Source organism: Malus sylvestris, chromosome 13 (assembly GCF_916048215.2).
Source record: "Malus sylvestris chromosome 13, drMalSylv7.2, whole genome shotgun sequence".
Classification (NCBI taxonomy): Eukaryota; Viridiplantae; Streptophyta; class Magnoliopsida; order Rosales; family Rosaceae; genus Malus; species Malus sylvestris.
Window position 1 is genome coordinate 2,156,669 of NC_062272.1, and position 12,179 is coordinate 2,168,847.

Here is a 12,179-nt window from a genome sequence, read left to right on the forward strand (position 1 = left end):
TGCCACAAGGCTTCCGAGAGACCAAAGATATCGAAACAAACATGGTTAGCAGTTGCCGAAGAAAGCAGAGAAAAAATCTTGCTGCAAGTGATCATGTGATTACTGTTATTTCCATCCAAACGATATTAAATTATTCATGTTATTCCGTATTTTAAAAAACATAAAAACCTTAAGCTCAATAACCACGCCAAGTGAAGCTGAAAGCCAAACAGCGTTTATGAGGACATTGGTTTGTAAACTTTATGCCAAAGTGGTGAAAATGGCATGGCTCCATCTCTAGAGAATGCATACGCCATCCGAGAACAAAAATGTAAAATTTGTTGCCGACTCCCCTCCCCATTATCAAAAAAATCACAAATTTATACAATTCCAAACTCTTTTGTTGTTACAACATCACTGTCTCAAACAGCCCAACTTCCAGACTTGTGATAAACTGGAAGAAAAGTGAAGTAAATGAAATGAAACTAAATTTATATATGAATTCGAATCAGCAGGCAGCTAGTTGGCGAGAAGCAGCCAGCCTCTTGTAAATCTCCATAACCAATCTGCTGTCAACTAATTTATCACCACAAGAAGCCATCGAATCTGGTCATGAGGTTTAGCAATCTTCTTCGCGGCAATCCTTCCCACACCGCCGTCCTTTCCCGCCATCCGCATCATCATGTCAACTTAGCCGTTATGCAACTTAGCCAAAAAGCTTTATAGGGGAAACAAACTTCAGCAACCTCAGCTTGGTCTCGAGCTTCCAACTCCGCCTTGGACTGTTTCTCCCTTTAGATCCGCCACCGAGCCTCACTACCCACATCTTCTTTCTGGTCTCACCATTCAGCCTCTGGTACCTTCTCCTCCTCCAGTACCTCTTCAAGTTGTCGTATTAAGTGGTCGAAACGATCTCCATTTTAATTGATTAATTTCTTTGAGTACTAGGGTCTGCACTCAGTTTCTTAATTTGTGTGACTAGAAATGGTTCGAGAGAGGTGTGTGAAGAGAGGAAGTCAGAGGGGGTTTTAATAGAGGAGGAGAAGACTTGTGTGCCAAGTCAAAGTGGTAGGCTAGGTCTTATGGTTTCTCCAGGAATGAATGAGCTGGCCATTACAAAAACAAACAAAACAAAAGGGTACAAAATTAACATCAACAAATTCACACCACATTCCGATGGCAAAACGGCATCAACAATATTCTCTTGTCAAATAATTTTATAAGCACAAAAGAAGATTTGGCACATGGAACAACAGCTGGTATCTGAAAGGCCAAATATATTCCAGTTAGAAACTCAGATCAAAACACAAATTAGCCGTCCTAAAATTAGCATGCGTGCAGATTCTGACCATAATCTATATGTTTATGTGTTAAGGAAGACTACGAGTACAACATTTTCTACCAAATAGGAGAATTGAGTTCTAATTTCATAGAGGTCCTGTATCCAGTCAAAACCAGGCAACTGCATGCATTAACCTTGTGCAACAATTTCAGCACAAATGTACGTGGTTTGACTCGCGACGCATGATTAAGTTTTATTTCTAATCCAAATTTCAAAAACATAAAAATCATAGGCACAAATGTACGAAAAATTCAACCAATATATTGAGTTTCTGTAAAGGCCGGCTTCCACGAGTATTAACATTTTACAATTTCTGTAGATGTTCAAACTTTGTATAAGAATTAACAAATAGAATTAATCAAATCTGTGTCACAGGAAAGTGAAAATAACTACATATCCATCACGTTGAAGAAGTTGCTTTGGCTTTCAACTATCAATCCATGCTCAGCCAATTGGCGGGAAGCAGCCAATCTCTTGTAAATCTCCAAAACCAGTCTGCTGTCAACTAACTCGTTGCCACAAGTAGCCATTGAAACCTGATCTTGGGGTTTTGCGATCTTCTTCGCGGCAATCCTCCCGACGCCGCCGGCCTTGCCCGCCATCCGAATCGTCATGTCAACGTAACCATTATGCAACTTAGCCAAAAGCTTTATAGGGGAAACATACTTCAGCATCCTCAGCTTGGTCTTGAGCTTCCAACTCCGTTTAGGACTAGTGCTCCCTTTAGCTCCTCCGCCGAGCCTCGCAACCCTCATCTTCTTTCTGGTCTCGCCATGCAGCCTCTGGTAGCTTCTCCTCCTCCAGTACCTCTTCAAGCTGTCGTAGTACGTAGTCGGAACAATCTCCATAGTAGGATCGAATAGCTCGCAGTGGTGTTTACTTCAAATCGTCGTAGCTAGCAACTGGAACAGACGAACAAGTTGAGAGCTGATGTTTTTGGGTTTTGAGGTTTGAGAGAGTTGTGTTAGAGAGAGGAAGCAAAGAGGGGTTTATATGGAGAGGAGAGGAGGAGAAGAATTGGGTGCCAAGTCAAAACATGAGAGCTTGGTCTTAGTGCACAGCGTGTGATTGGTCAATATTGTCTGTCTGTGACAGTGTGACCGCGACCAGGCAAACGCTAATCTTTGATGCAATTGAATTAATAATTAATTAGGTTTGATTAAGTATGCTTCTAGTTACTAAATTGAGTAATAAATCCAATGCGTGGTATCATTTATATTATATAGTAGTATTCTCATGCTTGGCACCTTGGACTGGATTAAAAAGTCCAATCCGCGATAATCCAATCCATGGTCTAATCTCAAATAATGCTCCAGACCATGACTTGAATAGGACTCTTCCGTACATACCAAGGAAAGGCGATTATTGGAAATTAACTAGCTTATTTAGAAGTACTTTTAAAATAGATAAACATGCTTTTAGTAAAAGTGTTTTTGAAATTAATTTTTAAAAAAATGCAAGTAAATCTTAAAAAAATATTAAAAGTGTCATTTGTAAGAATCACATAACTAGTATTTCTTGCATAAAACATATAACTAGTACTTCTTGCAAAAAAACACTTTAAGTACTTTTGCAATCCAAAAATATATTTTCTAAAAATACTTTCAATCATTTGGAAAGTACTTCCAAACAACACTAAAGTGTGAAAGATTATTCCTTAATCCAGTCTCTCATTAGAAGATTGGGGCCCATTGACGGAAAAGAAAAATAGAACTTTAATGAAAAGCTCTCGATACTGTTTACTTTGACGAAAAACCACATTTCTATCATTAAAACTCAAAATTTTCAAACAATTTTCATTAGTTTTCCTAAAAAAAATATCAGGAATTGCCCACACCATGCTTCTGGACACGCACACGTGCGTGTTTGGCCCGGGTCCAGCGGTAGAAGCTAGAAGGAGAGCAAAGCACAGTTTGTGATGTGGAGTGTGAATGTGAATAGCGTCTGGTGGGCGGGGGGTGTCGACGATGACAATACCTGGGCTTTGCTTCTTGAATCACCCATGTATTTCAAACAAACCACGTCCAACATGTCACATCACAATGATCTTTTATTTTAAGTTCATTATCAATCATTTTGATCATTTTATAAAAAAATCTTTGTTAAATAAAAACAAAAATGAAAAAAAAAAAACTTAATTTAATAAACAATGACCAAAATAATTTCACAAAAGTTGAAGTTATTTTTGTCTATTTCATTTTTATTTAATAGATATTTTTACGAAATGACCAAAATAATTGACGAACACTTCTATCAATTTTAAATTTCAAGGATCCGAGGAAGAGTTATATCAATCTCAATTAAACAAACTTAAGCAAAAAAGAAGGTTCATATTTCATCTCGTTTATAAATTCCGATATCCGTCTACGAAATTCACATGGCAAGATGGATCCTATAATATGAACATCTGCTCTATTCTTATCTACAAACACCCGACACTCTGGTGTCTTCTCCCGTTTTCCCTTCCATTTAGCATGGCGTTTCTGTCTCCGCTATTGCCTCTTGACAATTCATCACCGTTCTGAGGTTCGACGTATACACTCGTAAGCTCTGTTGGCAGCACACTAAGATTGTTGGCGTTGTTAGTCGAGGACTCCTCACGATTTTGAGACTCCGCCAGCATCTGGAAGTATGCGTGAGGTCCCCAACCTACCCATCCAACAACATAAACAGAAAGAATCTTGTCAACGATGATTCCAGACTACTAAAATGCACACAAGTTCAAATCAGCTCCTTACACGGTTTAATGAACCGTAGAAAGCTTAGTTTTTTCAATGCAAGAAAAAATGCTCATGGACTCGACGGAATTAGTAAACCTCTACAAAGACGATAGTTATAAAAAAGAACAGCAAAGCTATACGGTGGGTAAAATTACCATCTGTGTCGTATGGAGGTGGAAAGAATTGCAGGTAACAAAATGAAGCAATGGTGATTCCTGCACAAAATTATATACATATTAGAAAAATGGAAACTCGACAAACGACTTTTTTCTCAAAAAATCATGCCAATGATGCTAGAGGCAGACAAGGTACCTATAAGCCCGCCAGCAAAAACATCTTGCCAATGATGCCAATAGTCATCAACTCGAGAAACTGCCACCAGCGCTGCAGTAAGTAATGGTAAAATGACAATACAGAGCTTTGCAACATGTCCCCTACGATCAAACACCCTAACTTTTCCCGATAAGTACCATGCAAGGAAACCAAGACCTGCAAAGGACCCTGCATGTTGACAACCGCACTGTCCTTTAAGCTACACGGTACAAGGTCAAACATACATATGCACTAAAGAAAATACACAGGCAGCATGCAGCCCTTAAGAGACATTGAACACATCCCAGAACATCCCTAATCTTTAATCCTCTCTCATGTAGGGTTTCCCGAGGTATCAAAATGCTTACATGAAGTATGCCCGCTTGGGAAGCTTTTATGTCCTTCCTTAATGACACTCTTGATTCCAGTACATATGACATCCTTTGTGGTCGGATCAAATCCCTGGACGTGGACATGGATCAATCGTATGTCATATATGTGTATAAGCGAGGAGGATCAAGAACTAAACAATGAAAAGTTCATTTCACGAAAAATCAAAAAGGTATAAATAATTTTATGCACTAGAAGGCCCACCCCTTTTCCATCAGGGAAACAACGCCAAAAGAAGTCTGGACGAGGTCGACCAACACCATCTTTGATCGCATCAGTTAAAACAGCGGTTATGAAGACAGAGAATAGAAGGCCTGAATGAGCATGGATATAAAATGTAAGGGTTAACAAAATGCAAACAACCTTCACCAGTGCAAAAGTCACAAAAAGGAAAAAGAAAGAGACGATATCTACCCAAAATGGCATGGTGCAGATCATAGACATCCTTTCGGATGAAGTAGTACACAAGAATGACAGCGAGCGGCAACAATACCGCAATTATCTGTGCCAGAAGTATAACATAAGATTCTTCTTTTCCTTACGGTGTCATCACAAAAGCGAGACGAGACCAATGCAAAAGTTAAATTATCAAAATTTTACCAGCATGACATTGTTTTCGCAAAACAAAAACGTACCGGAACAGCCCAGAAGGGAACTGTATTGTCTTTCAAGGGGTACTTCAGGTCTGTCATCATGTCCTCCCCAACAAAGCGGTGAAACGGTTCTATCAAGTTCAAACCGAGATCAATCCCGGCGAGAACCAACAGAATCAGCCAATCATGCATATGAATCCTTACCACCTTAACTCCATGGGACCTTACAGTGTGGCAACCCAACTGAACTTCTGGCATTTTTCACTAGCTGGAAATGAAAAACAAAAAGAAAAACATTCATATCTTAATCTCACTGCCAATTCAAATTAAGGGAAAGAAAAAGTTGAAACAATAAGATTAAATTCAACATTTCCGCTTGAATGATATCGATCGAGTATTTCCACTTTATCTTTCTTCGGGGAAACAAAAGCGACTACATGGAAATCTAGTTTCTTTAATTTTCCTTCATTTTCTAGGCAACCAAACAGAAAACTTGAAGAAACAAACCACAATAAGCTACACAGACTCAGTAAACATTAAAAATTAAATGAACAATTTGAAACAAGAACGTTACAATGTGCAAAAAAAAAAGTTACAAAAACTAACAGAGAAAGATAGAGAGGTACATACATGCAATTTCCGTACGACGGAAGCGAGTCTCCGAGCGCGTAATGGTGAGGGTGGGGATTTTACGGCGGTGGAGGGAGCAGCAGGGGGAGTAATTTTTGGGGAAGAAGAACGGGATGCGGAAAACTTGAAACGGAAAAGCGCGTCAAGTGAAAGAAAAACAACGGAGTTTCCAATTTTGTTACGGGGAGAGTGGATCACCGAATCCTTCTCTGCACAGAAGTAGGTGGATCTGACGAACAAAGAAGAAGAAGAATAATTAAAATTTTGGAATTTGGAATTTGAATTTGAGTTGGGGGATTTTGGATTAAATTAATTATCCTATTTTTAGATATTTACAAAAAGTGTGAAATCGCGGCGCGTTGCTGAGTGCTGATTGCTTGCAGTGTTCGGTGGGCACAGCGACCCAAAACTTAGAGCATAATTTGATCAAAAATAATCACAATTAATTGTGATTTAGTTGTATGATTTATCCGAACGAAATGATTAACAATATGCTTAGGCGTCAATTCAACTCCATAACTTGCCTTGCAGTGCAGAAGAAACCATCCAGGCTTGAACTTGGCGAAGCTTTTGTAACTCGAGCGATTAAAAACATCAATTTTCAACTCAAAGTCTTCTTAAATTTTATAAAATTTACAGCTCAAATAATTAAAAATGCTTAGTATTAACTTAATATCATGCGTTCAAATCTCACGGCGCTCGAAGGTTAGTTGCAGGCATATTGGATGCAAAATTCCAAAAGGAGATGTCTTTTTTTTAAGAGATGCTGTTTTCGGGGCTTAATTGTTGTTCCATTCCATGTGTAGTACCAATTATAACCATAAAACTGTGATTCTCTGTATTCTTTTCTTGTTCAACGTGCATGCGTTTTTCTACTTTTATATCTTTTCAAAAAAAAATCACCGTTGAAGGAAAGAGAGTAGGTGGCAACACACCATTTGTGGAGGAGTTTAAGATAATCAAGATTAAGTTAATTATATTAGAAGACAACCTAGTTAAGCAAGATTAATTATTCAAAATTGGAGACGTTATTGGCCAGTGGTTCAACGGCTCAGAAAGCAACTCAAATGTTTACAATAATTTAATCCAATCAGCGCGTGCCGACCAGCATGGAGTCAAGGTCCCACAGGATATACCTGTCCCAGTACACAGATTCATCCTTGGACCTTGAGGTAAACCTGTCCCAGTAAATCCGATTTGGATCCTCTCCTGAGCAGGCTGTTCGAATCCTGCTGACCAAACATCACAGACTGTTAGATCAAAATTCAACGGTTACAAATATGAAATCCTTTCAAAGTTATAATAATTATAGCTGTTAAATTTTGATCCAACAGTCCATGTTGCTTGGTCAGCAGGATTCAGACCCTCTGCTCAGGAGAGGATCCAAATCCCAGTAAATCTACCTCAAACTGTCAGGTACACGATTTCGTAGAATCTACGGATTACTTCCCAGATATCGTATTATCCTTTAATAACAACAACAGAGTTTTTTCCCACAAAGTAGGGTCAGCTAGAACACCATTGCGCTCCGTTCTGTCACGTCTTCCGTAGATACCGTAATATACTCTATTTTTCATATTTTTACTTACATGACGGAAAATAAATCTTTATTTTTAGTAACACCTGGATCAGAAAAAAAAATTAAGAGTTTGATCAACGGAAGCAATGTTAGGCCAACTAAACTTTCATAAATTCATCATTAGCAAACTAGACTATCTGTTTATGGTACTAAAAACTAATTAACCTGTCTACGCAAGGTGTCTTAAACCGGTATCTACACGAGCACAAGCAGTATGCGGAGTACCTAGACGAAGCGCGGCATGTACATTACTACTTTCCGCCTGATTCCATTTCATGCAGCCTAATGCTTGTGTATCGGTTTCCAGAGAATGCTGCAAATGCATCGCTATTCTGTATGTGTTGTTCGTCCACATTCCGAGCCCCCGTCACCTGCACACTCGGTGCATTGTTCGTAGGATTCACACCCAGATGTGAAAGGATACGCGTCTCCTCCAAAGCGGAGAAATACGCATAAGGACCCCATCCTGAATACGTCAAAGAAATAGTAAGGAAACTGAGAAACAGAAACAACTAACAAACTGTGGCGACGGTATTTTGTGGAAGTATACAGGAAAAATGAGGAACAGATAGAAGATGTGACCTTGATCATGATAAGGGGAAGGGAAGAATTGCCGGTAACAAAATGAAGCCACAACAAGTCCTGCAGAATATGAACCGCGTATAAAGCTCTCGCATCCTTACATTAGAGCGTTAAGTTAACTAAAGAAAAGAGATCGTGAAGATCAGACCTAAGAGACCTCCAGCAAACACATCTTGCCAATGGTGCCAATAGTCATCTACTCTTGAAATGGCAACGAGAGACGCAGCAAGCAGAGGAAGCAAGACAATACATAGTTTTGCAACGTGCCCTTTGCGATCAAATGCTTTAATCTTCCCGCACAAGTACAACGAGAGAAATCCTAAACCTGCAAAGGACCCTGCAGAGCAATGCCAAGATGTATCAGTTGTATGGATTGGACATGCATGATGAAATTTGAAAACTCAACGGATATAGACGACTTAAACAGCGTAACAGCAGGAAGCATTTCTTACATGAAGAGTGACCACTTGGAAAACTCTTATGTCCTTCCTTTATGTCACTGTCCTTACCATGGCACACTACACCCCCAAGCTGATCATAAACCTACACAAAGCGAAAAGATATTTAAGCATCAAATTTTACTCGATACGGAGCAGATTCCATATCACATTACAACAAATTTTCCACCAGGACATTAAAAGATAGATAAGGATATGGAGCCAATTAAAACATACATCTTTTCCATCAGGAAAGCAACGCCAAAAGAAGTCTGGTCGAGGCCGGCCAACAGCATTTTTTATTGCATCCGTGATAACACCAGTAATCAGCACGGCGAACAAGAGGCCTGCTCTTGCAGATAGATATATAACCAAATTAATGCACAGAACAATAAACAAACAAAAGGTTCCGAGTTTGATAAAAACTAAGCAAACAGGAAAAGAAATGCATTACCTAGAATGCTATGGTGCAGATCATGGACATCTTTCCGACGCATATAGAAAAAGAGGAAAATCACAACAGGCAACAAAACCGAGTACATCTGAAGACATCCCGTTAACTTTAGTACTGCTTACATCAAATCCATACAATCCAACAACCAAATGCACATTGATCAAAATGGAATTAGACTAAAAGAAGCAGCGAAAAACGTACAGGGACAGCCCACACAGGCACCGTGTTCGCTTTCATGGGATATCTAAGGTCTTCCATCATATCCTTCCCCACGAAACGGTAGAACGGATAAATGATGTACAAAATGAGCTCTGTCACTGCAAGGAGCAGCAGTATAAGCCAATCGTACATGTGGTTCTTTGCAAGTGCAGCTCCATGGGATTTAATCGTGTACCTTCTTCCCAGTTCGATCTCCGGGGTTCTTCCCTGCTCGCACAAATACACTAAATCACTTCCCAACAGAAACACATTAGGAAAGAGATAAAATTCGATTTGGCTTGATTTGGTTTGAGCTTTTAAGTAAAAGATGTCTCCAAATCTTCAACAAACGAACAAAAAGAATCCAAAAGCTTACTGCTTTATGCGTCACAGTTTGAAGCTAACACAAATTAATCTTCCAAAAGATAAAAACTTGGTAACAGTTTAATCTCAATCATGTATGATAATAAATAACACTTAATAAAGCAATAACAAATTCAAAAAGCAAGAAAAGCAAAATTAATCTACCAACCTGAAGGATACCCCGGAAGTTAAAAAGAGATCCCAGATTCCTCCACGCCATAACCAACAGAACCCAGAAATCTACAGGGAAAGTTGTCAATTTTCGAACTTTCAGACGCAGAAAACAAACCCCAAGTGAACAAACACAACAGAACAGAGGAGGGTATAGAAACTCACAAACAGGAAAGCAAAAAAAAGAAAAAGATGTGTCAGCAACTTGGTCCGCCTCTATTACCTTAATACAAGAAGACTTCAAATTTTTTCCAGGAAAATGTGAGAACTTTCGCGGAAATTTTCGGCTTGCTGCAAACTGTATAGACTTTTTTTTTGGGGAAACTAAGAGTTACTATGAACTTTGGAAAGAAAAGAAAGACCTTTGTGTGGACTTTCACCGGCGTATAAATGATCCTGCCGTGTGGGCGCCCATTTTGTAGTTTTTGGGTGCTACGGCGTCGTTTTTGGTGACTGCTTCCCTGCGGTAGGGAGCATCGTGGGTGACAGCTGTGCTTGTAACATGGGCTTTTTTGATGGATGGGTAACTGGCGGAATGGAGGCAGTTGGTAGGACGGTTACCGTCAGTTGGCGGGGCTATTGGTCCATTCACCTCACAACTGTAAGTAAAATCGACTTGCCGTTTTAATTTTTCTTCAATTTTATTTTAATTTTTCTTCCTTTTTTTTTGTTTGTTTTTGTTTTGTTGAGCTTGTCGTTCGGACTTTACATTGAGTAATGAGTTTCTTGACTTCAACATTTGCCGAACCTTTAATTAATTTAATTTTTTAAATGGGAATTATCAGACGGTTTCGCCACTACAATCCACTCTCCACTCTCCACTAACCAATCATGTTATTCCAGCAAATATTAGGCACCTACAACTAGTCTCTCCATTAGGGTTTAGGGTTTAAGCTGGGAGACAAATCAAACTGTTTGGGCCGAATAAGGCTTTCGGATGTTTTGCATGGGCTATGGGCTATAAGTGCAGGACCAGATAGTATGGGCCTGCGAACAACTGCACACTGCAGCCCAATGTTTTTCTACAGGCATAAATAAAGTCCATGATGCAACGTTAGCAAAGAAAAAAGTCCATTCTGCAATTATGATTTTATTTTATTAAACCAAACAATATTCTAATTTAGTATGAAGCAGAGAGAAATTTGGATTACAGCCAGTCGGTTTCCGGTGGGAAGAGGGATCCAAATTTGGGCCGTTACAGTGACGTCCTAGACTAATAACTTAAATACAGTACTTGAGTTCATCGCACAAGGTGTTTAAATTAGTTGAAATGTATTAGTCTAGAACGTCATAAAAATTTTGTTTCCGTCATAGTTATTTTCCACGTACAAGAAGAGAAGACACTAATGCAATTAGGAACTAGAGATATGACATGGAAATAGAATGACGTCATGACTGGCCATACTATGACGTCAATAAACCTCCACAGTCAATATAAACCTGTGTGGAAAGGAAAGTGAAATTGCTAGTGAGTGTTTAGGAAAGAAAAGAAAAGAAAAAGCAGGAGGAAGGGTTCCAAGTTTCCAACTTCCGAAATCCAACCTGGAAATCGAGGTGGCACTTTCCATGTGTAAACGTTGACGACAAACTGAAGAGACAGAATCACAGAATGCTTGCCTCTATAGTCTTAGTCTCAGACTGTCATCTGTGGTGAATGCTTACGAGGCTGTTGAGCACTTGAGCATGCACTCCAAAATGAAAAGGGATACTTTTCGGATCCTTTCCTTATAATCTAGCAAATCAGGAAATTCATGCGGTTGAAATTTGATCTAATGGTTAAAGTTATTATAACTTTTAAAGTTGACCCATGTTTGTAGCTGTTAAATTAAATTTTTACGATACAGATTCCCTGATTTGGTGGATTATGAGGAATGGATCCAAGGAGGATCCCTTTCCCTCCAAAATATCCCAAAAGGGATTTCACTACCGCACATGCGGCCAACGCTAGCACAACCAAGGTATTAAATATCGGTAATATCGGAAATATCGGTAGTCCGAAAACACGGAAATATCGGGATAATATCGATATCGATAAAAATTACATGGAAACCACGGAAATTGTAAGAAAAACTTGGAAATTTTTATTGAAAGGATGTTTATTTAGTCAATTATCTATTAGTTTATCACAAAAAAATTGGAAGGAAATGCATTGCATGATGGATTTAACATTATCAAGTTGATTATATAGCGAGCTGACAAACATTGTGAGTGTAGAAAATATGTAGTAATTAATGAAAGAAGTCTAAACACACCATAATCATTTATATATAATGAATTAGTACAATATTTTACACTTTATAAATTGCATGGTAAGATACATGAGTGACTTAGTACCACATAGAGTTCCTATGAGGTTCAAAATTATATATTGACGTAAAATACTATGTCAAGAAAGTTGCCTTACAAGTTAGATGGCTTTATCTTTATGT

The 12,179-nt window shown here is 38.8% G+C and overlaps 3 protein-coding genes across 7 annotated transcripts; all 3 read right to left on the reverse strand.

The window, feature by feature from the left end:
- Positions 1 to 1,562: 1,562 nt before the first annotated feature.
- Positions 1,563 to 2,285, reverse strand: LOC126595574 (uncharacterized). Its single transcript, XM_050261852.1, has one exon. It carries the CDS (start codon positions 2,167 to 2,169, stop codon positions 1,711 to 1,713), a length of 459 nt encoding a protein of 152 aa, XP_050117809.1. The 5' UTR covers positions 2,170 to 2,285; the 3' UTR covers positions 1,563 to 1,710.
- A 1,346-nt stretch (positions 2,286 to 3,631) lies between these two features.
- LOC126597023 (lipid phosphate phosphatase 2-like) lies at positions 3,632 to 6,449 on the reverse strand. 2 transcript variants are annotated; one of them, XM_050263776.1, is made up of 9 exons: positions 6,303 to 6,449; positions 5,967 to 6,195; positions 5,379 to 5,604; positions 5,158 to 5,245; positions 4,948 to 5,057; positions 4,722 to 4,815; positions 4,354 to 4,542; positions 4,197 to 4,256; positions 3,632 to 3,970 (listed from the first exon to the last, which is right to left on the reverse strand). In XM_050263776.1, exons 3-9 carry the CDS (start codon positions 5,592 to 5,594, stop codon positions 3,744 to 3,746), a joined length of 984 nt encoding a protein of 327 aa, XP_050119733.1. In that variant the 5' UTR covers positions 5,595 to 5,604; positions 5,967 to 6,195; positions 6,303 to 6,449; the 3' UTR covers positions 3,632 to 3,743. The 2 variants fall into 2 exon arrangements, with proteins under 2 accessions (XP_050119733.1, XP_050119732.1); XM_050263775.1 differs by lacking the exon at positions 6,303 to 6,449 and having other exon boundaries at positions 5,967 to 6,290.
- A 466-nt stretch (positions 6,450 to 6,915) lies between these two features.
- LOC126597022 (lipid phosphate phosphatase 2-like) lies at positions 6,916 to 10,140 on the reverse strand. 4 transcript variants are annotated; one of them, XM_050263772.1, is made up of 10 exons: positions 9,974 to 10,140; positions 9,749 to 9,819; positions 9,220 to 9,444; positions 9,019 to 9,106; positions 8,802 to 8,911; positions 8,580 to 8,670; positions 8,276 to 8,464; positions 8,128 to 8,187; positions 7,771 to 8,011; positions 6,916 to 7,195 (listed from the first exon to the last, which is right to left on the reverse strand). In XM_050263772.1, the coding sequence occupies exons 2-9, from the start codon at positions 9,797 to 9,799 to the stop codon at positions 7,797 to 7,799; spliced, it is 1,029 nt and encodes a 342-aa protein (XP_050119729.1). In that variant the 5' UTR covers positions 9,800 to 9,819; positions 9,974 to 10,140; the 3' UTR covers positions 6,916 to 7,195; positions 7,771 to 7,796. The 4 variants fall into 4 exon arrangements, with proteins under 4 accessions (XP_050119729.1, XP_050119730.1, XP_050119731.1 ...); XM_050263773.1 differs by having other exon boundaries at positions 6,916 to 7,198; XM_050263774.1 differs by lacking the exon at positions 6,916 to 7,195 and adding an exon at positions 7,253 to 7,589.
- Positions 10,141 to 12,179: the final 2,039 nt, after the last annotated feature.